Genomic DNA, 27,468 nt, shown 5'->3' with positions numbered 1-27,468 from the left:
CCTACTGAATAGACTGTTAGAATTTGTATTATGGATATGTGGAGAGAATCTCTAAATCGCACATCCTCATACCTATGCTTCTGATATACAACTGTTTTCAATTATCAGCATTTCTTATGATAAAACATGGCTATACAGCGATGCTATCAATCATTTGCTGTGCACTATAAAGAGGCAATTAGTATACAGTTTGATCAAAGCGCATAGGCCCACTTACCGCGACAAGGATGCCTCTTGTTTAAGTGGGAACCTACTCTAACCATGGCGCAGAGCCGTGCGGCGACCGACACGCCTCCACACCGCTCCAGCAGGCAATGGGATCCAGCAGCCGCACAGCGGCCCCACTGTACAGTGAGGCCACATGGGCCCCGGGTCCCATCACTCCACCAGCACGGCACAGAAGCAGAGACGGCCGCCGTCCAGCGCCGCATGTGAACTGGTGCAAATGGCTCACCTGTTCACAGCCTCTCAGGAACTCCAACTGAGATGTGGTAGGAATATATAAACCCTTTGCAGACTTCTGCTAATTAAAAAGCACCTGAGCCACATGGGGAGGAGTGCTGATTCAGGGGAGGGGGGAAAAAAGAAGTTTATAGCATAAATTGTATGGATATGTGGAGAGAATCTCTAAATCGCACATCCTCATACCTATGCTTCTGATATACAACTGTTTTCAATTATCAGCATTTCTTATGATAAAACATGGCTATACAGCGATGCTATCAATCATTTGCTGTGCACTATAAAGAGGCAATTAGTATACAGTTTGATCAAAGCGCATAGGCCCACTTACCGCGACAAGGATGCCTCTTGTTTAAGTGGGAACCTACTCTAACCATGGCGCAGAGCCGTGCGGCGAACGACACGCCTCCACACCGCTCCAGCAGGCAATGGGATCCAGCAGCCGCACAGCGGCCCCACTGTACAGGGTTTATATATTCCTACCACATCTCAGTTGGAGTTCCTGAGAGGCTGTGAACAGGTGAGCCATTTGCACCAGTTCACATGCGGCGCTGGACGGCGGCCGTCTCTGCTTCTGTGCCGTGCTGGTGGAGTGATGGGACCCGGGGCCCATGTGGCCTCACTGTACAGTGGGGCCCGCTGTGCGGCTGCTGGATCCCATTGCCTGCTGGAGCGGTGTGGAGGCGTGTCGGTCGCCGCACGGCTCTGCGCCATGGTTAGAGTAGGTTCCCACTTAAACAAGAGGCATCCTTGTCGCGGTAAGTGGGCCTATGCGCTTTGATCAAACTGTATACTAATTGCCTCTATATAGTGCACAGCAAATGATTGATAGCATCGCTGTATAGCCATGTTTTATCATAAGAAATGCTGATAATTGAAAACAGTTGTATATCAGAAGCATAGGTATGAGGATGTGCGATTTAGAGATTCTCTCTACATATCCATACAATTTATGCTATAAACTTCTTTTCCCCCCTCCCCTGAATCAGCACTCCTCCCCATGTGGCTCAGGTGCTTTTTATTAGCAGAAGTCTGCAAAGGGTTTATATATTCCTACCACATCTCATTTGGAGTTCCTGAGAGGCTGTGAACAGGTGAGCCATTTGCACCAGTTCACATGCGGCGCTGGACGGCGGCCGTCTCTGCTTCTGTGCCGTGCTGGTGGAGTGATGGGACCCGGGGCCCATGTGGCCTCACTGTACAGTGGGGCCGCTGTGCGGCTGCTGGATCCCATTGCCTGCTGGAGCGGTGTGGAGGCGTGTCGGTCGCCGCACGGCTCTGCGCCATGGTTAGAGTAGGTTCCCACTTAAACAAGAGGCATCCTTGTCGCGGTAAGTGGGCCTATGCGCTTTGATCAAACTGTATACTAATTGCCTCTATATAGTGCACAGCAAATGATTGATAGCATCGCTGTATAGCCATGTTTTATCATAAGAAATGCTGATAATTGAAAACAGTTGTATATCAGAAGCATAGGTATGAGGATGTGCGATTTAGAGATTCTCTCTACATATCCATACAATTTATGCTATAAACTTCTTTTCCCCCCTCCCCTGAATCAGCACTCCTCCCCATGTGGCTCAGGTGCTTTTTAATTAGCAGAAGTCTGCAAAGGGTTTATATATTCCTACCACATCTCAGTTGGAGTTCCTGAGAGGCTGTCAACAGGTGAGCCATTTGCACCAGTTCACATGCGGCGCTGGACGGCGGCCGTCTCTGCTTCTGTGCCGTGCTGGTGGAGTGATGGGACCCGGGGCCCATGTGGCCTCACTGTACAGTGGGGCCGCTGTGCGGCTGCTGGATCCCATTGCCTGCTGGAGCGGTGTGGAGGCGTGTCGGTCGCCGCACGGCTCTGCGCCATGGTTAGAGTAGGTTCCCACTTAAACAAGAGGCATCCTTGTCGCGGTAAGTGGGCCTATGCGCTTTGATCAAACTGTATACTAATTGCCTCTATATAGTGCACAGCAAATGATTGATAGCATCGCTGTATAGCCATGTTTTATCATAAGAAATGCTGATAATTGAAAACAGTTGTATATCAGAAGCATAGGTATGAGGATGTGCGATTTAGAGATTCTCTCTACATATCCATACAATTTATGCTATAAACTTCTTTTCCCCCCTCCCCTGAATCAGCACTCCTCCCCATGTGGCTCAGGTGCTTTTTAATTAGCAGAAGTCTGCAAAGGGTTTATATATTCCTACCACATCTCAGTTGGAGTTCCTGAGAGGCTGTGAACAGGTGAGCCATTTGCACCAGTTCACATGCGGCGCTGGACGGCGGCCGTCTCTGCTTCTGTGCCGTGCTGGTGGAGTGATGGGACCCGGGGCCCATGTGGCCTCACTGTACAGTGGGGCCGCTGTGCGGCTGCTGGATCCCATTGCCTGCTGGAGCGGTGTGGAGGCGTGTCGGTCGCCGCACGGCTCTGCGCCATGGTTAGAGTAGGTTCCCACTTAAACAAGAGGCATCCTTGTCGCGGTAAGTGGGCCTATGCGCTTTGATCAAACTGTATACTAATTGCCTCTATATAGTGCACAGCAAATGATTGATAGCATCGCTGTATAGCCATGTTTTATCATAAGAAATGCTGATAATTGAAAACAGTTGTATATCAGAAGCATAGGTATGAGGATGTGCGATTTAGAGATTCTCTCTACATATCCATACAATTTATGCTATAAACTTCTTTTCCCCCCTCCCCTGAATCAGCACTCCTCCCCATGTGGCTCAGGTGCTTTTTAATTAGCAGAAGTCTGCAAAGGGTTTATATATTCCTACCACATCTCAGTTGGAGTTCCTGAGAGGCTGTGAACAGGTGAGCCATTTGCACCAGTTCACATGCGGCGCTGGACGGCGGCCGTCTCTGCTTCTGTGCCGTGCTGGTGGAGTGATGGGACCCGGGGCCCATGTGGCCTCACTGTACAGTGGGGCCGCTGTGCGGCTGCTGGATCCCATTGCCTGCTGGAGCGGTGTGGAGGCGTGTCGGTCGCCGCACGGCTCTGCGCCATGGTTAGAGTAGGTTCCCACTTAAACAAGAGGCATCCTTGTCGCGGTAAGTGGGCCTATGCGCTTTGATCAAACTGTATACTAATTGCCTCTATATAGTGCACAGCAAATGATTGATAGCATCGCTGTATAGCCATGTTTTATCATAAGAAATGCTGATAATTGAAAACAGTTGTATATCAGAAGCATAGGTATGAGGATGTGCGATTTAGAGATTCTCTCTACATATCCATAGAATTTGTATTATGGCAAGAAAAAAGCAGCTAAGTAAAGAAAAACGAGTGGCCATCATTACTTTAAGAAATGACGGTCAGTCAGTCAGCCGAAAAATTGGGAAAACTTTGAAAGTAAGGGCTATTTGATGATGAAGGAGAGTGATGGGGTGCTGTGCCAGATGACCTGGCCTCCACAGTCACCGGACCTGAACCTAATTGAGATGGTTTGGGGTGAGATGAACCGCAGAGTGAAGGCAAAAGGGCCAACAAGTGCTAAGCATCTCTGGGAACTCCTTCAAGACTGTTGGAAGACCATTTCAGGGGACTACCTTTTGAAGCTCATCAAGAGAATGCCAAGAGTGTGCAAAGCAGTAATCAAAGCAAAAGGTGGCTACTTTGAAGAACCTAGAATATGACATATTTTCAGTTGTTTCACACTTGTTTGTTATGTATATAATTCCACATGTGTTAATTCATAGTTTTGATGCCTTCATAATCATGAAAATAAAGAAAACTCTTTGAATGAGAAGGTGTGTCCAAACTTTTGGTCTGTACTGTATATACAATACTTTTACTGGAACATGATTGGGGGGGCCGGGCCCTGTTATTACTGGAACATGATTGGGGGGGCCGGGCCCTGTTATTACTGTAACATAATGGGGGGGGGGGGCCCTGTTATTACTGGCACATAATGGGGGGGCCCTGTTATTACTGGCACATAATGGGGGGGCCCTGTTATTACTGGCACATTATTGGGGGGGCTGTTATTACTGGCACATGATTGGGGGGGGGGGCTATTATTACTGGCACATGATGGGGGGGCCCTGTTATTACTGGCACATGATTTGGGGGGCTGTTATTACTGGCACATGATTGGGGGGGGCTGTTATTACTGGCACATGATTGGGGGGCTGTTATTACTGGCACATGATTGGGGGGGCTGTTATTACTGGCTGATGAGAGGCGCTGGGGGGCTGATGAGAGGCACTGGGGGCTGCTGGAGAGGCACTGGGGGCTGCTGGAGAGGCACTGGGGGCTGCTGGAGAGGCACTGGGGGCTGCTATGAGGCATGGGGCTCTTATCTGAGGTCTGATTGGGGGTCATTCATATTGGGGTCTGAGCTGAGGTCTGATCTGAGGTCTTATTAACATTGGGGATCTTATTGGGGCTGTTAGCTGAGGTCTAATTAACATTGGGGTCTGATTGGTGGTCTGACCTGAGGTGTAATGAAAAATATTTTTTTCTTATTGTGCCCACTTCCAGCCCGGAGCCCAGCTGCCCAGAGCACTGATCCGGAGCAACTTGGAGAAAAAGGCCTCACAGTCTCCCACACTCCTTCTGCCCGGCCAAGCCAGCCAGCACCCCTGAGGTCAAGCCAGCCAGCATCCCTGAGTCTTCAGAACTGTAAGTAAATTATATCTAAGGGGAGATTATTCTTTTAGCGGGGAGGGGGGGGGGGCAGAGAAAGTACCCGCCCCGGGTGCCAAATACCCTAGGCACGCCACTGCCCCCAGGTTAGGAATCTAAATCTTTTGTTATCATTCAGTATTATCATTCTTCTTTAAATTTTGTATTTTCTGGAACCTTAGCTTTATGCTTAAAAGTCAGTTTGAGTGAAAAAAGTCAGAATGGATATCCACAAGTTTTTTTTACAAAGCCTAGTAAAGCAAATACATCCTCATCAAGCTCAGAAGCATGTCAACAAAAATAGATCACTGAATCACTAGTCAGGCATCATTTTGTTGAGCCAGAAAAGGAATATGCTGACAGTGTCTTTAGAAGCAGTTGGCCTCATGAGTGACTCAAGTAGTGATGGTGAGGAAGACCATGCTTGTGGTCCTGCAATCAAAACTGTAGAAGATGTTCATAGTAAATCTAAAACATACACAAAAGGAAAATGCATTTCTCTTCTAGCTGATGATGAGAAAACATTACGAACGACAGTGGTACCAAATCAACCAGACTACAAAACAATTCCAGCTCAGACCATTGTAACGCAAAAGGCAAAGAAGCGTGTTCTACATTTTCAAGAGTGCTGGTTCAAAGTTTTCCATGGCTGCACTATAGTTTTACTCTTGAAGGGGTACTATGTTTCTACTGTGCTAAAGCAGCCGTCCTGAATCTGACTCAACTCGAAAAGAACACTGAGCCAGCATTTGTGTTTGTAGGCTTTAAAAATTGGAAAAAAGCTATTGAAAAGTTTAAAAAACATCAGAGTTATTCTGCTCATACATATTCTATAAAGCAACTATTGCATCATAAAGATTCGCAAGATTAATGCTCAGCTTTCACTACAAATTCAACAGCAACAGGATGATGCATGGCTGTGTCATCAATATAGTACAAACAATAGCCCTGTTGGCAAAACAAAGTCTCCCTCTTCGTGGCCATGAAGACAATGATGGCAATTTTAAACAGTTTTTGCTTGCACGAGCAGATGATGTGTCTTATCTAAAAAATTGGATATTACACAAAGCAGAATACATGAGTCCCGACATTCAAAATGAGATTTTGAAGTTATTGTCTCACACCATATTACGCCTTATTCGGAAACAGATTGGGAATAATGCCTTTGCAATTATTGTTGATGGCACACAAGATATATCTGGTCAAGAACAAGAAAATTTCTGTATCCGCTATGTTGATGAAGACTTGTACCCACATGAGGACTTCATAGGCTTATATCAAGTTGATGAAACAAGTGGATCTGCAATCGCACAGATTGTCAAGGATGCTTTATGCCCTAATGGGCTTTGTATGTCAATGTTGCGAGGGCAAACATATGATGGATCTTCAAATATGGCTGGTAAATATCATGGTGCCCAGGCATTAATCAAGCAGGAACATCCACTTGCCATTTATGTCCATTGCGGTGCACATTGCACAAATTTAGTTATGCAGGCCGCAGCACATCAATGTCCAATAATGGCAGATGCACTTATATGTGTGCAAGATCTTGGCAAACTCTTTGGGCAATCTATGAAATGCAGAACTACACTTTCAGAAATTGTGCATCATGAAACTGAAGGGCCTCTTAAAGTCTTGCATATTAAACCATTGTGCCCAACACGCTGGACTGGTAGAGTCAAGCCTGTGAAAAAAATTCTGGATAATTACCAGCTGGTTTTGGAAACACTTGAAGAAATTGCAAATACCAGAAGTAGTGGAGATATAAATCCGCGTGCACGTGGCCTACTACAACAATTTAGGCAAGGGAAAACTCTACTAGGTCTTCAAATCTCTCTTAGCAACATGGAGATCTTAGAATGCCTGAATGTAGCCTTGCAAGGCAGAGAACAAACCGTATCAGGACTTTTAGCAAGTGTACAACGGACCCATGATGCTATACAAAAGTTACGATGGGACACGTCCTTTGAAAGAGTTCTTGCTACCACTATTAATTTAGTGGAAAAATACCAGCTAAAAGAGGTTACTGTACCAAGGCAACCTAATATTCCTAAACGTCTTCAACATGGGCCAACTGAACAATTTCATGCAAAGACTGTGAAGGAATACTATTGTCCTTAGTATTTCCAAATAATGGATATTATATCGACACAGTTAATGCAGCGCTTTGACCAAGAGGGCTTACTTGTATATGAATTATCTGTTGACAGGACAAGCTAGTGAAGTTCTTCCCCAGTATCCAGAGTTTGAATATCATCTTCTCTCTGCCCAGATAACCACCTTATCAAGTGTTTACAAGTACACTTCAGTCTCTGAGGTTGTAGATATTTTGCGAAAGATGCCTGCCAGAGAAAGATGCTTTTTCTCTCAAGTAGAAAAAATTGTCAGAATCCTATTAACTATTCCTGCTTCTTCCTGTGAAGCTGAGAGAAGTTTTAGTGCACTACGTAGATTAAAAACCTGGTTGAGGTCCACAATGACCCAGAAACATTTGAACCATGTTGCTATATGCAACATCCATAGAGACATAATGGATGAAGTAGACATCGAAGCCATAGCAAAGGAATTTGCAATGTGTTGTGATCGCCGCAAAAAAGTTTTGGGATTTTAAAAAACTTGCGTTCTTTAGATTTGGCTTAAAGGAAACTTTATGGAGGGTACTTATTTGTTCCATAAAAAAACACTACTAAACCATTACAAATAAATATATTTATTAATAAAATAAACTCACCCTTTTCCATCACCAAGACAGTCTAATTGATGCAGCACAATCCACCCTCGCTGAGATCATCATGATTAATGATGTCCAGTCATATCTAATGCTTCTCATACAGCACTATAACCATTAAAGCCTACATTAGTTCTTATGGTGCTCGGGCAATGTTCCTGTAAATATAATTTTTATTCCTCCACCTAAGCTTCCCGCTCACTGACATCATATGGGAAAGCCTGCATGCTCACGCCATTCACCTCAGCTTCCACTACTTGAAGGAACTGGTCTGTCAGTGTAAACAGCACAGTTCCCTGTTCCGCTCAGAGTACCATGTACTGAGCTGGATAGGGAACAGCCTTGTGTGAATGTGTGCAAACTTACCACACATCTCCTGTAGCTTTAGTGTGTGAGCTGGCAGTGGCAGGCACACATTTACAGGAACAGCTACCTTGCACCTAGTTAGCTGAAGTACGCTGCAGTGGTTGTGGTGCTTGGAGGGTCTCGCTCTGTCTGCAGTTAGAAAATAGTTTCTATTTATATAGTTATAGTATTTAATTGTATTTATACAAGATCTTTTGAGCATATTGGTTCTATTTATAGTTATAGTATTTAATTGTATTTATACAAGATCTTTTGAGCATATTGGTTCTATTTATAGTTATAGTATTTAATTGTATTTATACAAGATCTTTTGTTTTGTTGAAATCAGGCCAAGTGCATTACTTAAAGTATTATTACCACTAGTTTTAAGTGGAATAACTGAAATATATGCCAAACGTTTGGTTAATTTCTGTGACCTGATAAACAAAGAACTGTTCCTTTTGCATATTTTTTTGTTGTGAGATTTTTCACACACACACACACACTTAAAATTTAACGATATAAACAACTCGCAGTTTACTGAATAAGAATATACCCGGCGAGCAAAAATGCTGTCCCCTACACCCATGCTCGGAGGGCATACGGTCGTGTGCATGAGCCCTCAGCTGAGAGAATGTTATCTTTTACAAGAAATGACCGTATGGCTAACTGGTACATTATAATTATTCTTATTAGAGATGAGCAAATAGAAGCTGACGAAGTGGAATTCGATCCGAATTTCAGGAAAAATTAGATTTGCACCGAAGCGGAATTTCCTCGCGCTTCGTGCTAACGAATTACATTTTTTCCTAAAATGGCTGCTGCACGTGTGAGGACATGGAGAAAGGAACTCTGGGAAGGTGGGGTCACCTATAATGCCATGCATGCAGCCAGCCAGTACTGTGATGCCACAGCCCTATAAATAGCGACAGCCATCTTAGATTCTGCCATTTACCACTGTACTTAGTGCAGGGAGAGACGTCTGCAGGCACTAGGGACAGTGATAGAAAAGACTTGATTGTGGTGAAAAAAACGATTTATAAGTGCAGGGAAAGGATAGGGAAGAATCGTTCCATAGCATTTGTGTAGAACAGGGTTCAGTAGGGGAGGTTACAGACTGGGTAATAGGAACAATCCTATTACACCTGGGTGCACTGACTAGGGATCCAATTTGCCATTATGCAGCTCTGTCATTCCAGCAAACTGTTCTTGTTATTGCAAATGCTGTTTGATACAGCAATTAACAGGGTTTATTACAAGGAAATATTTCTACAGTACATCTTATTTGCCCTTGTGCTGTACAGTTATATATTGTAAAGCCCTGTTTGCCGTATATTAGTGGCAAAATAAAAATATATTCGCCGTTCAGCGTTGCACTTATCTGTTGAAAAGCCTTTTTTGTTGTGTAAAAGTGGAAAAAATAAGGGCCTATTTGCTGTTCAGCAGTGCAGTTATATGTGGTGAAAACCTTTTTGCGGTATGGACCGAATTACGTAGTGGTGAAATTTTTTATGTTAAACAGTCTTTTTTTTGGGAAAATTGATGGGTGATTGTGGACCTCCTTTTGCTGTATGGACCGAATTACGTCGTCGTGGGTCCTGCAGTAAACATAATGAAGACGCTGATGACAACACACCAGCAGACTTTGCCTTTACCATCTATTCACAATTAAATCAAGCAGCTTCAGTAAGTTGAAAACATTCATGTGTTTTTATCTGCTCTGTCTGCATTCGATCTCCACAGCACACAAGACATGACAGGAGAGCCTCTGCTTTGGAGTCCAAGTCCAGATTCTTAAGATCAGGATTGTGCGCAACATTCTTGCTCCCTGTACAAACCATAACAAAAGGACTCCGTACGCAAAAGAAAAATATATTCGTCGTTCAGCGTTGCACTTATATGTTGAAAAGCCTTGTGTAGTGTAAAGGTTGAAAAAATTAAGGGCCTACTTGTCGTTCAGCGGTGCAGTTATATGTGGTAAAGCCCTTTTTGCAGGGAAATTTCTTATGTGACACAGGCTTTTTTGGGGAAAATGTATGGGTGATTGCACACCTCCTTTTGCGGTAAGGACCGAATTACTTAGTGGTGAAATTTTTTATGTGACACTGGCTTTTTTTTGGAAAATGTATGGGTGATTGTACACCTTCTTTTGTGGCATGGACCGAATTACTTAGAGGTGAAATTCTTTATGTGACACAGGCTTTTTTTTGGAAAATGTATGGGTGATTGCACACCTCCTTTTGTGGTATGGACTGAATTACTTAGTGGTGAAATTCTTTATGTGACAGGCTTTTTTTGGGAAAATTTATGGCTGATTGTTCACCTCCTTTTGCAGTATTTTCTGAATTACTTAGTGGTGAAATTTTTTATGTGATACTGGCTTTTTTGGAAAATGTATGGGTGATTGTACACCTCCTTTTGCAGTATGGGCCGAATTACGTAGTGGTGAAATTTGTTATGTGAAACGGGCTTTGTTTGAGAAAATTGCCGTTCAGCGGTGCAGTTATACATTCTGAAGCCCTGTCTGCCGTGTATTAGTGGCAAAAGAAAAAAATATATTAGCCGTTCAGTGTTGCACTTATATGTTGAAAAGGCTATTGTAGTGTAAAAGTGGAAAAAATAAGGGCCTATTTGCCGTTCAGTGGTGCAGTTATATGTGGTGAAGCCCTTTTTGCGGTATGGACCGAATTACGTAGTGGTGACATTTTTTATGTGAAACAGGCTTTTTTGGGGAAAATTGATGGGTGATTGTAGACCTCCTTTTGCTGTATGGACCGAATTACGTCCTCGTGGGTCCTGCAGTAAACATAATGAAGACACTGACGACAACAAATCAGCAGACTTTACCTTTACGATCTATTCACAATTAAATCAAGCAGCATCAGTAAGTTGAAAACATTCATGTGTTTTTATCTGCTCCGTCTGCATTCGATCTCCACAGCGCACAGGACATGACAGGACTCTGCTTTGGAGTCCAAGTCCAGTTTCTTAAGATCAGGAGTTCCATCAGAATTGTGGAACATTCTTTCTCCCTGTACAAAGCCATAACAAAAGGACTCCTTAGGCAAAATAAAAATATATTTGTTGTTCAGCGTTGCACTTATATGTTGAAAAGCCTTGTGTAGTTTAAAAGTTAAGGGCCTACTTGCCGTTCAGCGGTGCAGTTATATGTGGTAAAGCCCTTTTTGCAGTAAAAATTTTTATGTGACACTGGCGGCAGAGTTTGATACATTTTTCTGTCAAGATCTCTGTTTACAGTCAGTGAACAGGAACATAATTTATCGCAAAGATATGCAAACACCAACCGATGGGGTGTTAACCCCCAGAAGTAGGTCATCGGCTTGATGGAGCAGTAATTTTCACCGCCCGAGGTATCCTCCTTCTGTGTTGTATTTTATGTGTGTTAATGTCCTGTTTGTTTAATAAACGTATTTTTTTCTCCCCCGTTCAAAAAAAAAAAGAAAAAAAAAGAATTGGCTTGTGATTTGGTAGCCAAAAGCAGGAGTGGGTACAAAACACACTCACGTGTCATCTCTGTTTTGGATCCACTCCTGTTTTTTTGGCATTAGCAATTCTGATGGATTATTGACCAAATGCTCACCGAGTGAAGGCGGATGCTCCACAGACTGGATCCGTTTTTTGTGGGTTATTGTTCTGACGGATCAGAGGAAGGGCAAAATAATCAGTGACATCAACACAAACTTACTGCTGACACCCTCTCCACTCTGTCGGGGGGGCTCTACTTGTATAAGCGTTTAATAGAACAGGTTCTGTAGACATCTATGTGGAATCAGCTGACGACGGTGTAAAGGGAGTGCGATTCTTCTTGGCGCTGACATCCACCTGTAAGGCTGAGTTCATACTTGAGTTCTTTGGTCAGTTTTGGCCCCGTAACTGTCCAAATAAGTGAAGTGTGCAGTGATTCTAAGAGCGACGCCTGTCATCTGCATGTTATATGGACTCACAGTATTATTTCACTACCAAAGAAGACTCCCTATGCGTGTTACTACAAGGCACAGTGTTCTACATCACTATAAAGCCTCTCTGCAGCCAGGAAATAGCATTTTTTTTAAACGTAATTTGCATTAAATAAATTCGGATTGAACCAAATTTTTTTTTTATTATTATCGAACCGAATTTTCCCCCAAAAAATTGGCAAACCGAATTTCTGAAAAATTCACTCATCTCTAATTCTTATCACCAAAGCAAGCTATGTGTAGAACTTGGATCTGCAATGAACACTGGGAGATTTCAGCTCTGAAACCAGAAAGGTTATAGAATAATTATATATGTAAACTATAAAATCAAGATTATACATACCATAGAGGCAGACTATGTGGCTTCTTTAAGGTCCTTGAAGTGTAGGGGCCCAGACCTAACACCTCCAACCTACCATATTGTTAGCAATCAAAAGGGAAGGGAAACTTGCCTAAGGGACCTTGATACTTGCAAACCAGGTACAATAATGGGGACTCCAATTTGATATCTGCTATGTAGCCTCCACATTCTATGTATGACAATATGTAAATAGACTTTAATAACTAATACATTGACTACATTTTGTCAGCAAGCACATATATTCAACATACATCCAATACAGTCTATATATGCCATGGTATATACTGTAGTAGCTCAGTTAAATGTGGTATAGCTACTAATGAGTCTCCATTCACAATAGTAGACCAGCGATGTTGTCTTGCAGCACTGATGCCCTGACAGAGACAGATTGGCCATAGAGCTTACAGGGAAATCTGCCGGTGGGCCGATGCCCAGACAGCCACCTGAGCTCTCCTCACAGCTGGCCAGTGGAAGTTTTTGGGGTTGCATTTTGTGCTGCTGGGGGCGGTATTTTGTGATGGACTGTGGTATTTGGCTCTGTTGGGGTGGCATAATGTGCCAAAATATAGTACTACTGGCCCTGCCTACTTGTGTTGGCACTGCCTTCCATCATTTTGGACCCGATTACAAAACGGGGCCACTTTTAGTGTTTTTTCCAGGGCCACTTTAAATTCCCAGTCCGTCCCTAAGCTCTGCATTAACATTTTGGAGTTTGCATGTTGTCCCCATTTTTTTTTGTTGGTTTCTTCAACGTTTTCCAGTTTTCTCCCACAGTACACAATAGGTCATAGGTGAATTGACTTGTTTGAGATGGGGAATACGATTTTGATCTCCTATTGAGGATCTCATCAGTGATAACAATCTTTGTACAGTGCTATGGAATATGATGGTGCAATATACTGTAAACAGGCGATATAAATAACACGATTTTCAAATTCTGTGACCAAAACACAGCACCTCTCTCTGCTATCTTCATTGCCTGCTGTCCCTGAATTCAGTTACAGTGAAATGGTAGCCATTTTAATGCTGACTCACCAGTTGGCTCCCATGTGGTCCCCAGTTGGCATATTGCAGATTGGTATTGTTTTTTCCAGGTGGGCTGATATTCCATAGTTCCCTGCAAATGATGGTAATACCTTATTGTTATTCTATGTTACTGCTATTATCATTTCACTAGCTTACGGTTTGTGTGGTCAGACACCTGTGTTTTGCGACTTTTCGAATGCATGTGCCGTGCTTGCCACTGACAAGTGGTGGAAGGCAGGGTATGGGGCATGGCGTGGGCAGGGCCATTGGCCATCGCAAATTCACTATCATTTATGCTACTTTCCTGGTGTAAATGACAATTGAAATCTACTCTAGTGCTTCCTCCGGCAGTGCAAGGGATATCAATGACCAGCGTAAAACACTGGCCTTTGATAAGTGACCCCCAATATCTTGTTTACCCCCTACATTTGCTTGGTTTGACTGGTGGTGAAGTCCACTGCTGTAATGCAGGTAACTACTCTCCTCCTCTAGCTCCAACATTGGATTTAGAAACAAAAACTTAGACATTATTGAGTTATCTGAGATATTTTTGTAACATTTCAGGTATTTGTGAGCGTTCTCCAACATATAGAAGTTCCTCCAAATCTTCACGTTTCAGTGCAATGTTTATGTGCATTGGCCTCGTGTCCAGTATTTTTCGGTCCATATTTTTTTAACAATTAAACTATCTGCAAAATGACCCGTTTCTATAAATATGCCTCAAAACCTATAATATACCCGAACACACTCACCTGCTCCTGATATTGTATACAGTATATGAAGCGATGAAAGACACTCCTGCAATCTGCAATACATAAAAAATGACCAGTGTAAGCTTCTGGTAATAGACATTATTTCCAAAAATAACTAGCCAGGCAAAAAGAAAGTAGCATTAGTTTGTTTGCTATGTGCAAAGACAGTTTACGGTTAAGATAGCTTTCTTTGCTGTAGTCCTTCAGTCCTGAATAAGTTTAAAGTAAACTATGACCCCCAGAATCTGCAAAGGAGTCTGTCACCAGGAAATTCACTGTTATACCAGACATGATGCTTTGTAGGGCTACATCATAATGTCACACCTTTCACTTACCAATTTGTTTTGTCACTTTTAATCCATATACAAAAGAGCAGTAAAGTGCACCGAGGACAAGTCCAACCTAGTGTCACGCTTCGATGTGGGAGGGAAACACCACACCGAGCATAGGAGGGAAGGGGAAACAGGTAATTAGGCCTGAGAACTAGAGAAGGAATGTGGAATTCCGCCACAGTTTTACAGGATTTGTTTTTACAAAAAACAGTGAACAGGTCATTTTTATTTTTCCGTTATGCCATTCACAGTATGGGATAAGTTTTCTATATCTTAATAGCACGGACGTTTTCGCACACGCCAATGCCCATGATTAGAGATGAGAGAATTGAATCCCACGAAGTGGAATTCGATCCGAATTTCAGGATAAATTTGATTCGCCTAGAAACCGAATTCCCTCATGCTTGTTGTCAGCGAATCAATTTAACCTGAAATAGTATAAAAAACGAAAAAAATTCAAACTTACCTCCTCCATTTGCTCGCGACAGGCCCCCAGTCTCCATCTTGCTTGAAGATCTTGGCCGAAATCCTGTGCGGCGCGAGAATACATCATCACCCCGTCCGGCGTGATGACGTCATACGTCACCATGCCAGCCAGCGTGATGACGGAATTTCGCGCCGCACGGGATTTCGGCCGAGATCTTCAAGCAAGATGGCGGCGGCCGGCCCGTCGCGAGCAAATGGAGGCGGTAAGTTTGAATTTGTAAGTTTGAATTATTGTTAATTTTACAATTAGATGTCGTGATCATGTATGAACGCGGCATCTGAGGGGTACAATGATGGGGGCGGTGCTATTGCAGCTCCCTGTCATTGCACCCGCTACTTAAAAAAATTTGCTTTTTTGTAAAATTTAGCGAATCAGCCGAATCGAATTTTTTTATAAATTTGCTCATCTCTACCCATGTTGTTATTTTTTTTTTTTTTTTTTTTGGGGGGGGGGGGGGGGGGGGGGGGGGGAGGGGGTGATTTGAATTTATATATATCTATTTTTTTTTTTAAAAAACTTTCTTTTACTTTTTTTACTTTTCGTTAGGTCTCCAATTGGACCCCAACTTGCAATCATCAGATTGCAATTTATATAGAATAATCGAATTTGCTCCATTATTCTATACACCCCCGTATCCTAAAGGAATTAAGTAATGTCATAGCCAGACCCTTATTTCTGATATTTGCAGACTCTATACTGACAGGGAATGTCCCACAGGATTGGCGCGTGGCATATGTGGTGCCAATATTCAAAAAGGGTCCAAAAACAGAGCCTGGAAACTATAGGCCGGTAAGTTTAACATCTGTTGTGGGTAAACAGTTTTAAGGTTTTCTGAGAGATGCTATATTAGACTGGGAGAAAACATCTGTATGTGGGTAAGTAACTGGCTGAGTGATAGAAAACAGAGGGTGGTTATTAACGGTACACACTCAGATTGGGTCACTGTCACTAGTGGGGTACCTCAGGGGTCAGTATTGGGCCCTATTCTCTTCAATATATTTATTAATGATCTTGTAGAAGGCTTGCATAGTAAAATATCAATTTTCGCAGATGACACTAAACTGTGTAAAGTAATTTACACTGATGAGGACAGTATACTGCTACAGAGGGATCTGGATAGATTGGAGGCTTGGGCAGATAAGTGGCAGATGAGGTTTAACACTGATAAATGTAAAGTTATGCACATGGGAAGGAAAAATGCAAGTCACCCGTACATACTAAATGGTAAAACACTCGGTAACACTGACATGGAAAAGGATCTAGGAATTTTAATAAACAGCAAACTAAGCAGCAAAAACCAGTGTCAGGCAGCTGCTGCCAAGGCTAACAAGATAATGGGTTGCATCAGAAGGGGCATAGATTCCCGTGATATGAACATAGTCCTACCACTTTACAAATCGCTAGTCAGACCACACATGGAGTACTGGGTACAGTTCTGGGCTCCTGTAAACAAGGCAGACATAGCAGAGCTGGAGAGGGATGGTTCAGAGGAGGGCAACTAAAGTAATAACTGGAATGGGGCAACTACAGTACCCTGAAAGATTATCAAAATTAGGGTTATTCACTTTAGAAAAAAGACGACTGAGGGGAGATCTAATTAATATGTATAAATATATCAGGGGTCAGTACAGAGATCTATCCCATCAGCTATTTATCCCCAGGACTGTGACTGTGACGAGGGGACATCCTCTGCGTCTGGAGGAAAGAAGGTTTGTACACAAACATAGAAGAGGATTCTTTACGGTAAGAGCAGTGAGACTATGGAACTCTCTGCCTGAGGAGGTGGTGATGGTGAGTACAATAAAGGAATTCAAGAGGGGCCTGGATGTATTTCTGGAGCTTAATAATATTACAGGCTATAGCTACTAGAGAGGGGTCGTTGATCCAGGGAGTTATTCTGATTGCCTGATTGGAGTCGGGAAGGAATTTTTTATTCCCCTAAAGTGGAGAAAATTGGCTTCTACCTCACAGGGTTTTTTGCCTTCCTCTGGATCAACTTGCAGGATAACAGGCCGAACTGGATGGACAAATGTCTTTTTTCGGCCTTATGTACTATGTTACTACTATGTTACTATACAAAAATCTGTATATTACAGTTCAGTGCTGCCACCTGCTGGCCTGAACTGTAATATACAAGTAATGAGCCTGGAAGCCTAGTACAAACTCAGGCTCATTACTGTGTATGAACACCTTCCCCAATCTCCGCCCCGGGGAGGCATTCCTTACCCAGAAGTGAGCTTGCGGGTTTTAGCCCTCTCAGACAATGTGGAAACATTTGACCCCGGCATCTGAGGGGTTAAATGTCCGCAATTGGCATTACCCCCGATCGTGAACATTATCCACTGGTGCCTGCTGTATGAATCAGCAGGCACCCTGCAGCTATAACGCTCGCTCCACTCCTGAGCCTGCGCCATCTTTAAAAATCCAACATCACATCCACCGTACATATGCGGCGGATGTCCGGAAGAGGTTAAAGAAGCACTGCAGCAGATTTTTTTAGGGCACATAATGCTAACTCAGCAGTAATATTCTAGAAGTGTAATTAGCTTCTGCTAAGCTCAGCTGCATTCATCCATTTTGAACCCTTTCATTATGGGCAGCTCGATCATGTGATACCAGTCTGACCAGGGCCAGACGGAGTTAAAAGCAGCCCTGGCACACAAACTTCACCAGCCCACATGAAATATAGAAAATAGCAATGTGTGATGCACGCTGCATGCAAATTTTGCATTAGTTGATCACTTACTGGTCCCTTAAATATGTAAACCACACCTTCACATGGTCAAAGACAGGCAAACGCTCACTTCAAAACCTTTTACTGTGCCCTCTGAAGGGTTTACTATAGTGGCCAAATCAAGCTTACTGCATCGAAATGGTCACAGAACCAATTTTACTACGAGTTAAGCCTCATTCACATGTCCGTGATCAATACCGTGAGTAAGTGGTCAGTGATGCATCCGTGAAGCTGTTCATGAAGGATCCATGTTGGGTCTGTGTGTCCGTTTTTTGCTGTCCGTGTTGCATCCGTGTTTCACTGACAGTGAACAGCTGAAAAATAATTTTCAAAGCATCTCTTCTTAATGATCCGTGAAACACGGATACGACATGGATGGCATCTGTGTTGCATTCATGGTTTTCATATAATGGACGTGATGGATCCGTAAAAACTGACATAATAGAGCATGCATCCATGCTGAAAACACGGACCCACAGATCGTGCTAAAACACTGATGTCTGAATACACACATTAAAATGAATGGGGACATGTGGTGTCCGTGGAGAACACGTACAGCAAACGTCCGTAAAACACTGACGTGTGAATGAGGCTTAAGGCTTCTTTCACAATAGCGTTAGGCTTGTTTGGCTGGCTGTTCCTACAGGGGAGCAGCTTTGCCGGATCTGTACTAACGCTTGCACACTATTATGGGGACGGGCGGGAGATGCGGCTGCAGCATCGCAAACATGCAGAGAGGCGGCCGGACAAAAACCGCAGCAGCTGGATCAACGACCTCTCCAGAAATATACTAACTATAACTATATAACTGTAACCTATAATATCATATCACTCCAGAAATACATCCAGGCCCCTCTTGAACTATTTTGCTTTTTGGAAGTTTGGTGTTTTTGTGCCTCCCTGAACAAACACTCTTTTAAATGACAATTGGAAGGATATTATTTTACAGTCACTATTTCCCAGGTGTCCCCCAACCTGCACATCTGTTGCTCTGTAAGGTCTATTGGTTAGTACTAAGTCCAGTATGGCCGTCCCTCTGGTCGGGTCCTGAACAAGTTGGGGAAGGTAATTGTCTTTGGTTATTGCCAAGAACCTGTTTCCTTTACGAGATATACAGGTTTCAGTTTCTCAGTCTATAGCTGGGTAGTTGATGTCCCCCATAATAACAACCTCGTTATGATTTCCTGCCTCATCGATTTGCCTTCGTAGTAGATTTTTTTATTGTTTTTGCTCCATGTATTTCTACCCACAGTGACTCCACATGTTCATTTCCCTCCTTCTATCTTCCCATACTGAGGGCTTTAGACAGGACTTTAAATAAAGGCAAAACCCTCCTTATAAAAATTTTGGTTGGTTAGCCTGGTTTCATTGCGATGAAACATTCAGACAGAAGCTTGTGGTCCATCCTTCAGTTAAATGGGGTACAAAGGATGTAAGGATAAATCAGGTTTTGTCTGTAAACCATAGGTTCCCATGGCTCAGACTACTATAAAAAGGATTATGTTTTGCATTTAATTAATCAGTATGCAAATAGTTAACAAATTGCCGGTGTAAACAAAAATATTCTATTTGCCCTGGTTCTCATCCAATGTTCTGTTGCTTCAAGAAGGCTTGGGTCCCTTCTTCTGAAAAGGAAAAGAATACAATAAAAATAAATAGAACAAGCGCGTACCTCTGGTTGTGACCTACAACCCACAACTAGAGGTACTGAGGAAAACTGCCAAACAATTACATCATGTCCTACGTAAGGATGATCGACTAAAAACAATCTTCCCATATCCCCCCTTACTAGCTTACTGACAACCTCCAAATCTTAGAAATATTCTGATCAGATGAAGTTCAAGGCCATGTACCATAGAAAAAGGAACCCATCCATGTAATATAATAAGATTCAAAACCTGTTCCCATATAATGACAACAGATAAGATCCGGATCCCCAACACACAGCAGGACTATAGGATCCCTGGGACATTCACATGTTCTACATCTAATGTTGTTTATCTGATTCTCTGCACTAAATGTCCTGTTGGAGGCCTCTACATTGGATAAACAGGACAGAAACTCATTGCAAGGATGAGGTCCCACTGCCACACAATTAAAGAGAAGAAGCTACACTTTCATGTGGCTAAGCATTTCTGTAGCCCAGGACACAATGAAGAACACATTAAAGTTCTCATTTTAAAAGGCTGTCACACAGGTTTTAGAAGGTCTGAAACATTATCTGCACATTAGTGATTTGACAGCCTCTTTTGGTTTCACTTTGTGTGTTGCTGGTATGTCCACACCTCCTGTTTAGGTGTGGATCATGTGAACTTTACCTATACCTATTTTTTTTACTTTACCCATCACTCCTTGCTCTGGATAGCTTCATTTGGTTTGGAAGAGCTGTTGAAGTCCTGTTCATCCATCATACTCAGAGGTTAAGTGTTCCACTTGTTGTGTTTTGTATTCCCCCCCCCCCCGGTTGTTTACTAGGCCTTAGCGAGACGCTGGTTCCTTCACCAGGGAAGGAACAGGTTGTTTCTGCCCTGTCATTACCTTTAGGGCATCCGATGGTCACCAGGATTTTCTAGGTTCCTGTGTATGGGCATCTCTACCATTGAGAGTTGACCATATGGATAGGAGTTAGGGCCAGGAGCAGGGTTTTATAGGTGGTGACCCTTTTCCTTCCCTAGCGGTGAGGCCTAGTGTCTTTCCCCTTCCTTCTTGTTGTCTTTTGGTGTTCTCCCCTACTACATCCGTGACATTATACAGAGCCAATACCGCCATTTTTGTTTTGATCTGTGCAGCTATGGATACTATGTCTGCACTGGTTGCAGAATCAGACTTTAGAGGTAGCAGACCTCCGTGCGATGGTCTTGCAGATTCAGAGTCCACAGGCTGCTGGTTATAGTGGTGAGTTCTAGGCCTGCCCTGAACCAAAGGTGGCTCTCCCGGACAGGTTTTCCGGGGTAGTGACAATTTCATACGGTTCAGGGATTCATGTAAATTATACTTTAGGCTGCATCCATACTCTTCTGGGTATGAGTGTCAACGTGTAGGTATGATTTTTTCATTGCTTAAAGAGGATGCCCAATCTTGGGCTTTTTCTCTGCCGACCGGATCACAGTCCCTCCGGTCGTTAGATGAATTCTTTAGAGCCTTGGGTCTTATCTATGATGACCCTGATTGGATCTCTCAGGCCGAGACCAAGTTACGGGACCTATTGCTCTGAATTTAGGAAATGGGCTACTGATACAGAGTGGAACGATCCTGCTCTCCGTAGCCAATTCTGTCAGGGTCTCTCTGAGAGACTGCAGGACGCATTGGCTTTTCATGAAAATCCTGAGTCATTGGAAGCAGCTATGACCCTTGCTGTACGTCTTGATAGACACCTGAGGGAGAGATCTACGGGTCCTCACCTTCAGGACATACTGTCCAATAAGTGTACTGCTTCCTTTGAAACTTATGGTGGAAAGATACTGGTGGTTGCGCCTTGCGAGGAGCCTATGCAGTTAGTAGGAGCTACTCCTGTAACTACTGGCAAAAGTGTGGGTAATGTGAAAGGAGTCTGTTTTTGTTGTGGCAAGAAGGGACATTTTGTGAATATTTGTCCATACTTGCAGCATCAAGGTGTAAACAAAAAGGAAAAAACGTTTAATCCCCAAATTACTATTGGTGGTTTGAGTGGGGAGCAAGAAAACCTACTTTTGTCTTTTACTGGTAGTACCCGTTTTCTCCTGTCTGCTGAGGTGGCGCTTGAGTCCAAAACTGTAAAAATCGAAGCATTTACCGACAGTGGGGCAGCAGGTAACTTGATTGATGGACAGTTTGTACACATTCACGGGTTGACTACTAATGCATTAGAGAAAAGTATTTCTGTCTTTGCAATTGACTCAGCACCTCTCACCCAAAAATGCCTGTCGCAGGTAGTAAATGACATTCATTTAAGAGTGGGTGATTTGCATCAGGAATCTATCTCCTGTTATGTGTTGGAGGGTCTGCCTGCTCCGTTGGTGTTGGGCTTACCATGGTTAAGCAAACATAACCCTAACATCGACTGGCAAGCAAGACAGATTCTCGATTGGAGCGATTTTTGCATGGACAACTGTCTTAATGAATCGTTCTCTATGGTTTCCACTAAAACTGTACCCTCGTTCATTTCTGAAGTGTTCTCTGAGAGTGGTAATCAGGAGTTGCCTCCGCACCGGGAGTATGACTGTCCTGTCAATCTTATTGCCGGAGCTAAATTGTCCAAATCTCGGTTGTATAATCTTTCGGAACCTAAAAGAAAGGCCATGCGAGAGTATATTACCGAGAGTTTGGCAAAGGGACATATTAGACCATCCAAGTCCCCAGTGGCTGCTGGATTTTTCTTTGTAAAGAAAAATTATGGTACCCTGAGACCATTCCTGGACTTCCGTGAGCTCAATCGTATTACCGTCCGTTATCCTTACCCCCTTCCTTTGAGTCCGGATTTGGTTAGTCAGATTTTCGATGCCATGGTGTTCTCTAAATTGTATCTGAGCGGGGCATATAATCTGGTAAGGATCAAGGAGGAGGATGAGTGGAAGACCGCATTTAATACCCCTGAGGGTCATTTTGAAAACCTGGCCTTTGGGTTAACCAATGCTCCTGCGGTTTTTCAACACTTTGTCAATGACATCTTTCATCATCTGGTTTGAAGGTTTATCATTGTATACCTTGATGACATACAAATTTATTCGCCTAATATGGAGACTCATCAGGATAATGTGAGACAGGTGTTACAGATCCTAAGACAGAATAAGTTGTATGCTAAGATGGAAAAGTGTGTATTTGCTGTACAGGAAGTGCAATTTCTGGGTTATCTTCTCTCATCCTCAGGTTTTTGTATGGATCCTGAGAAGGTCCGTGCCATGATGGACTGGGTTCGACCCGAAAATCTGAAAGCACTTATGCGGTTTTTGGGGTTTACCAACTACTACCGTAAATTTATCTTGAACTATTCATCAGTGGTTAAACCTTTAACAGACATGACTAGGAAGGGTGCTGATATTTCCATCTAGTCTGGTGCAGCATTACAGGCCTTTTCTGCTGTGAAAGAATGTTTTGCTTTGGCACCTATTCTGGTGCAACCGGACGTGTCTCAGCCATGTATTGTTGAGGTTGACATGTCCGAGGTAGGGGTTAGGAGCAATCTTGTCGCAGGTTCCTTCACCCAGTAAATGGTGCCCATGTGCATTTTTCTAAAAAAACCTCTCAACTGCTGAAAGGAATTATGATGTGGGGAATAGGGAATTGCTGACCATTAAGTTGGCATTCGAGGAATGGCGGCATTGGTTGGAAGGAGCAATTCATCCTATTACGATAATTACGGATCACAAGAATCTGGCCTATCTGGAGTCGGCTAAGCGACTGAACCCAAGGCAGGCCAGAAGGTCATTGTTTTTCAACAGATTTAACTTCATCGTCACTTACCGCCCTGGGGTTAAGAAAGTCAAGGCGGATGTTTTGTAGCGTAGCTTTCCTGGGGGGGGGGGAGGGGGGGAGTCTAATGACCCTAGTCCCATTTTATCTGAAGGGGTAGTCATATCCGTTGTTTATCCTGATCTCGAGGCCAGGGTGTTGGAGGCACAGGAGGATGCTCTGGACTCTTGTCCTCCGGGGAAATTGTTTGTTCCCTCCAAATTACGTCACAAGGTGTTCGAGGAACATCACTGTACGGTGCTTGCTGGACACCCTGGGAGCAGATTCTGGTGGCCGGGGTTGCGTAAGTGTGTTGAGGACTATGTGTCAGCATGTGGTACCTGTGCACGTGCTAAGGTGACACATACTCGGCCTTCCGGATCTCTGCTTCCATTGCCCATCCCGTCCAAACCTTGGACCCATTTGTCCATGGATTTTATCACGGATTTACCGAATTCTTCGGGAAAAAACGTGATTCTGGTGGTTGTCGATCGTTTTAGTAAAATGGCACACTTTATTGCATTAACTAGTCTACCCAATGCTAAAACTCTTGCACAGGTGTTTGTCGACAACATTGTGAAACTACATGGCATTCCTTCTGATGTGGTGTCTGATAGAGGGGCTCAGTTTGTTTCCAGATTCTGGAAAGCGTTCTGTACTCGTCTGGGTGTACAATTGTCCTTCTCTTCGGCTTTTCATCCTCAGGCAAACGGACAGACGGAGCACACTAATCAGATTATGGAGACTTACTTGAGATATTTTTTTTCCCAGAAAATCAGGAAGAGTTTTCTTCATTTTTGTCGTTAGCTGAGTTTGCTATAAATAACCGTAGACAGGAATGCACTGATAAGTCGCGTTTTTTGGGGCATATGGGTTCCATCCACAGTTTGGTACATTTTCTGGTGCTCAAAATTCCTGCATTCCTGCGAAGGAACAATTTTCCTCTTTGTCTTCTATTTGGCGTAAAATCCCAAATAACCTGAAAAAGATGGGCAGGTATAAGCGTGCGGCTGACAGGAGACGTATGAGTGGTCCGGACCTGAGATTGGGTGATTCTGTGTGGTTGTTTACAAGAAACATTAAACTTAAGGTACCTTCTTGGAAGTTGGGCCCAAGATTTATTGGTCCATATAAGATCACTACTATTGTTAACTCTGTAGCCTTCCGTCTTGAACTTCCTCAGGCATTGAAAATCCATAACGTATCTCATAAATCATTGTTAAAGAAATGTGTCAAACCTGTTGAGCCGTCCTCCTTACCTCCCACTCCTGTCATGGTGGACGGCAATTTAGAACTTCAGATCAGCAGAATTGTGGACTCCCGAGTTCTCTGGAGATCCCTCCAGTTTCTTTTGTTCTGCTAGAAATGTTGATGTGTTTACTTTTGGGATTTTCTTCAGTTCACAAATGTTTAGCGTGTGTGTCGTTTTTCTTTAATATATATTTATATATTTTTATTTTATTTATAAAACAGGTTTTGAAAGGTCTTAGGATGTCCAGTTGTGCTCTGGATTTCAGACATCCAGCTTTGAGTTGTAGTTTTGGCATTCTTTGGGGTTTTACGCATTTTGGAGTTTGGAAATTGGAGTATTGTGCGCAGTACTGGAGACCATATCTCCAGAAAGATATTGATACTTTGGAAAGAGTTCAGAGAAGAGCTACTAAACTAGTACATGGATTGCAGGATAAAACTTACCAGGAAAGATTAAAGGACCTTAACATGTATAGCTTGGAAGAAAGACGAGACAGAGGGGATATGATAGAAACTTTTAAATACATAAAGGTAATCAACAAGGTAAAAGAGGAGAGAATATTTAAAAGAAGAAAAACTGCTACAAGAGGACATAGTTTTAAATTTGAGGGGCAAAGGTTTAACCCCTTAAGGACTCAACCCTATTTCACCTTAAGGACTTGGCCATTTTTTGCAAATCTGATAACTTTAAAACGCTTTGACTTATCCAGGCCGTTCTGAGAATGTTTTTTCGTCACATATTGTACTTCATGACACTGCTAAAATTGGGTCAAAAAAGTAAATTTTTTTGCATAAAAAAATACCATATTTACCCAAAATTTTTAAAAATTTGCAAATTTCAAAGTTTCAGTTTCTCTACTTCTGTAATACTTAGTAATACCCTCAAAAATTTGGATGACTTTACATTCCCCATATGTCTACTTCATGTTTGTAGCATTTTGGGAATGATATTTTATTTTTCGGGGATATTACAAGGCTTAGAAGTTTAGAAGCAAATCTTGAAATTCTTCAGAAATTTACAAAAACCCACTTTTTAGGGACCACTACAGGTCTGAAGTCACTTTGCGAGGCTTACATAATAGAAACCGCCCAAAAATGACCCCATCTAAGAAACTACACCCCTCAAGGTATTCAAAACTGATTTTACTAACTTTGTTAACCCTTTAGGTGTTGCACAAGATTTAATGCAAAATAGAGATACAATTTCAAAATTTCACTTTTTTGGCAGATTTTCCATTTTAATATTTTTTTTTACAAAAAGCAAGGGTTAACAGCCAAACAAAACTCATTATTTATGGCCCTGATTCTGTAGTTTACAGAAACACCCCATATGTGGTCGTAAACCGCTGTACGGGCACACGGCAGGGCGCAGAAGGAAAGGAATGCCATACGGTTTTTGGAAGGCAGATTTTGCTGGACTGGTTTTTTTGACACCATGTCCCATTTGAAGCCCCCCTGATGCACCCCTAGAGTAGAAACTCCAAAAAAGTGACCCCATTTTAGAAACTACGGGATAGGGTGGCAGTTTTGTTGGTACTAGTTTAGGGTACATATGATTTTTGGTTGCGCTCTATTACACTTTTTTGTGCGGCAAGGTAACAAGAAATAGATTTTTTGGCACGTTTTTATTTTTTGTTATTTACAACATTCATCTGACAGGTTAGATCATGTGGTAATTTTATAGAACAGGTTGTCACGGATGTGGTGATACCTAATATGCATACAATTTTTTTTATTTATGTAAGTTTTACACAATGATTTCATTTTTAAAACAAAAAAAATGTTTTAATGTCTCCATAGTCTAAGAGCCATAGTTTTTTCCGTTTTTGGGCGATTATCTTAAGTAGGGTCTCATTTTTTGCGGGATGAGATGACGGTTTGATTGTCACTATTTTGGGGTGCATATGACTTTTTGATAGCTTGCTATTACACTTTTTGTCATGTAAGATGACAAAAAATGGCTTTTTTACACCATTTTTTTTTTTTTTTTTTACGGTGGTCACCTGAGGGGTTAGGTCATGTGATATTTTTATAGAGCCGGTCGATACGGACGCGTCAATACCTAATATGTATACTTTTTTTTATTTATTTAAGTTTTACACAATGATTTCATTTTTGAAACAAAAAAAATCATGTTTTAGTGTTTCCATAGTCTAAGAGCCATAGTTTTTTCAGTTTTTGGGCGATTATCTTGGGTAGGGTATGATTTTTGCGGGTACATGCGACTTTTTTAATCACTTTTATTACCTTTTTTGGGAAGTAAGGTGGGCAAAATTTCAATTTTCTCATAGTTTTTATTTTTTTATTTTTATGGCGTTCACCGTGCGGGGAAAGTAACATGACCGTTTTATAGATCAGGTCGTTACGGACGAGGCGATACCTAATATGTGTAGTGTATTTTTTTTTTCTTTTTTTATTCAGTGATAATTTATTTATTTTTTTATCTTAACTTTTTTTTACATTTTTTTTGACCCAGACCCACTTGGTTCTTGAAGATCCAGTGAGTTTGATGTCTGTATAATACAGTACAGTACACTATATAGGGTACTGTACTGTATTTTACTTACACTTTGAACAGATCTATGCCTTTAGCATAGATCTGTTCAGCACCATGGACAGCAGGATGCCTGAGAAGGTGTCCTGTTGCCATGGGAACCTTCCCAGTCTGCTCAGTTGTAGCCACAACTGCGCAGACGGGGAAGGGTAAGGACGGGGCTTTCGGGGGGCTGTCTGGGGGCTCTCTCCCATCGGGGGGCTGCAAAGGCACAGCAGCCCCCTGATGGGAGAGGGAGGGTGCTCCCTGAGCTGTTAACCTTTTCCATACAGCGGTCCGTACGGACTGCTGTATGGAAAGGGTTAAACGGCTGACATCGCATCACCGATGTCAGCCGTTTATACCAGGGTGTCAGCAATGTGCTGACACCCTGGTATAACCACTGTCCACCAACGATTATTCA

At 42.7% G+C, this 27,468-nt stretch overlaps 1 protein-coding gene across 1 annotated transcript in view; it reads right to left on the bottom strand.

Moving 5' to 3' along the window:
- Window positions 1-27,468, bottom strand: part of LOC120993667 (inactive dipeptidyl peptidase 10-like) — an 89,282-nt gene that overhangs the window by 45,107 nt on the left and 16,707 nt on the right. Inside the window, exons 5-6 of the mRNA XM_040422149.1 lie at window positions 14,281-14,333; window positions 13,538-13,619 (exon numbers count right to left, since the gene is read on the bottom strand). Of these exons, the coding sequence (XP_040278083.1) occupies window positions 13,538-13,619; window positions 14,281-14,333 (135 nt within the window). The remainder of the gene's footprint in view (window positions 1-13,537; window positions 13,620-14,280; window positions 14,334-27,468) is intronic.

This window comes from Bufo bufo, chromosome 3 (assembly GCF_905171765.1).
Source record: "Bufo bufo chromosome 3, aBufBuf1.1, whole genome shotgun sequence".
In the NCBI taxonomy this organism is placed as follows: domain Eukaryota; kingdom Metazoa; phylum Chordata; class Amphibia; order Anura; family Bufonidae; genus Bufo; species Bufo bufo.
The sequence above is the reverse complement of the archived record's forward strand: the minus strand, read 5'-3'. Positions and strand labels throughout refer to the sequence as shown.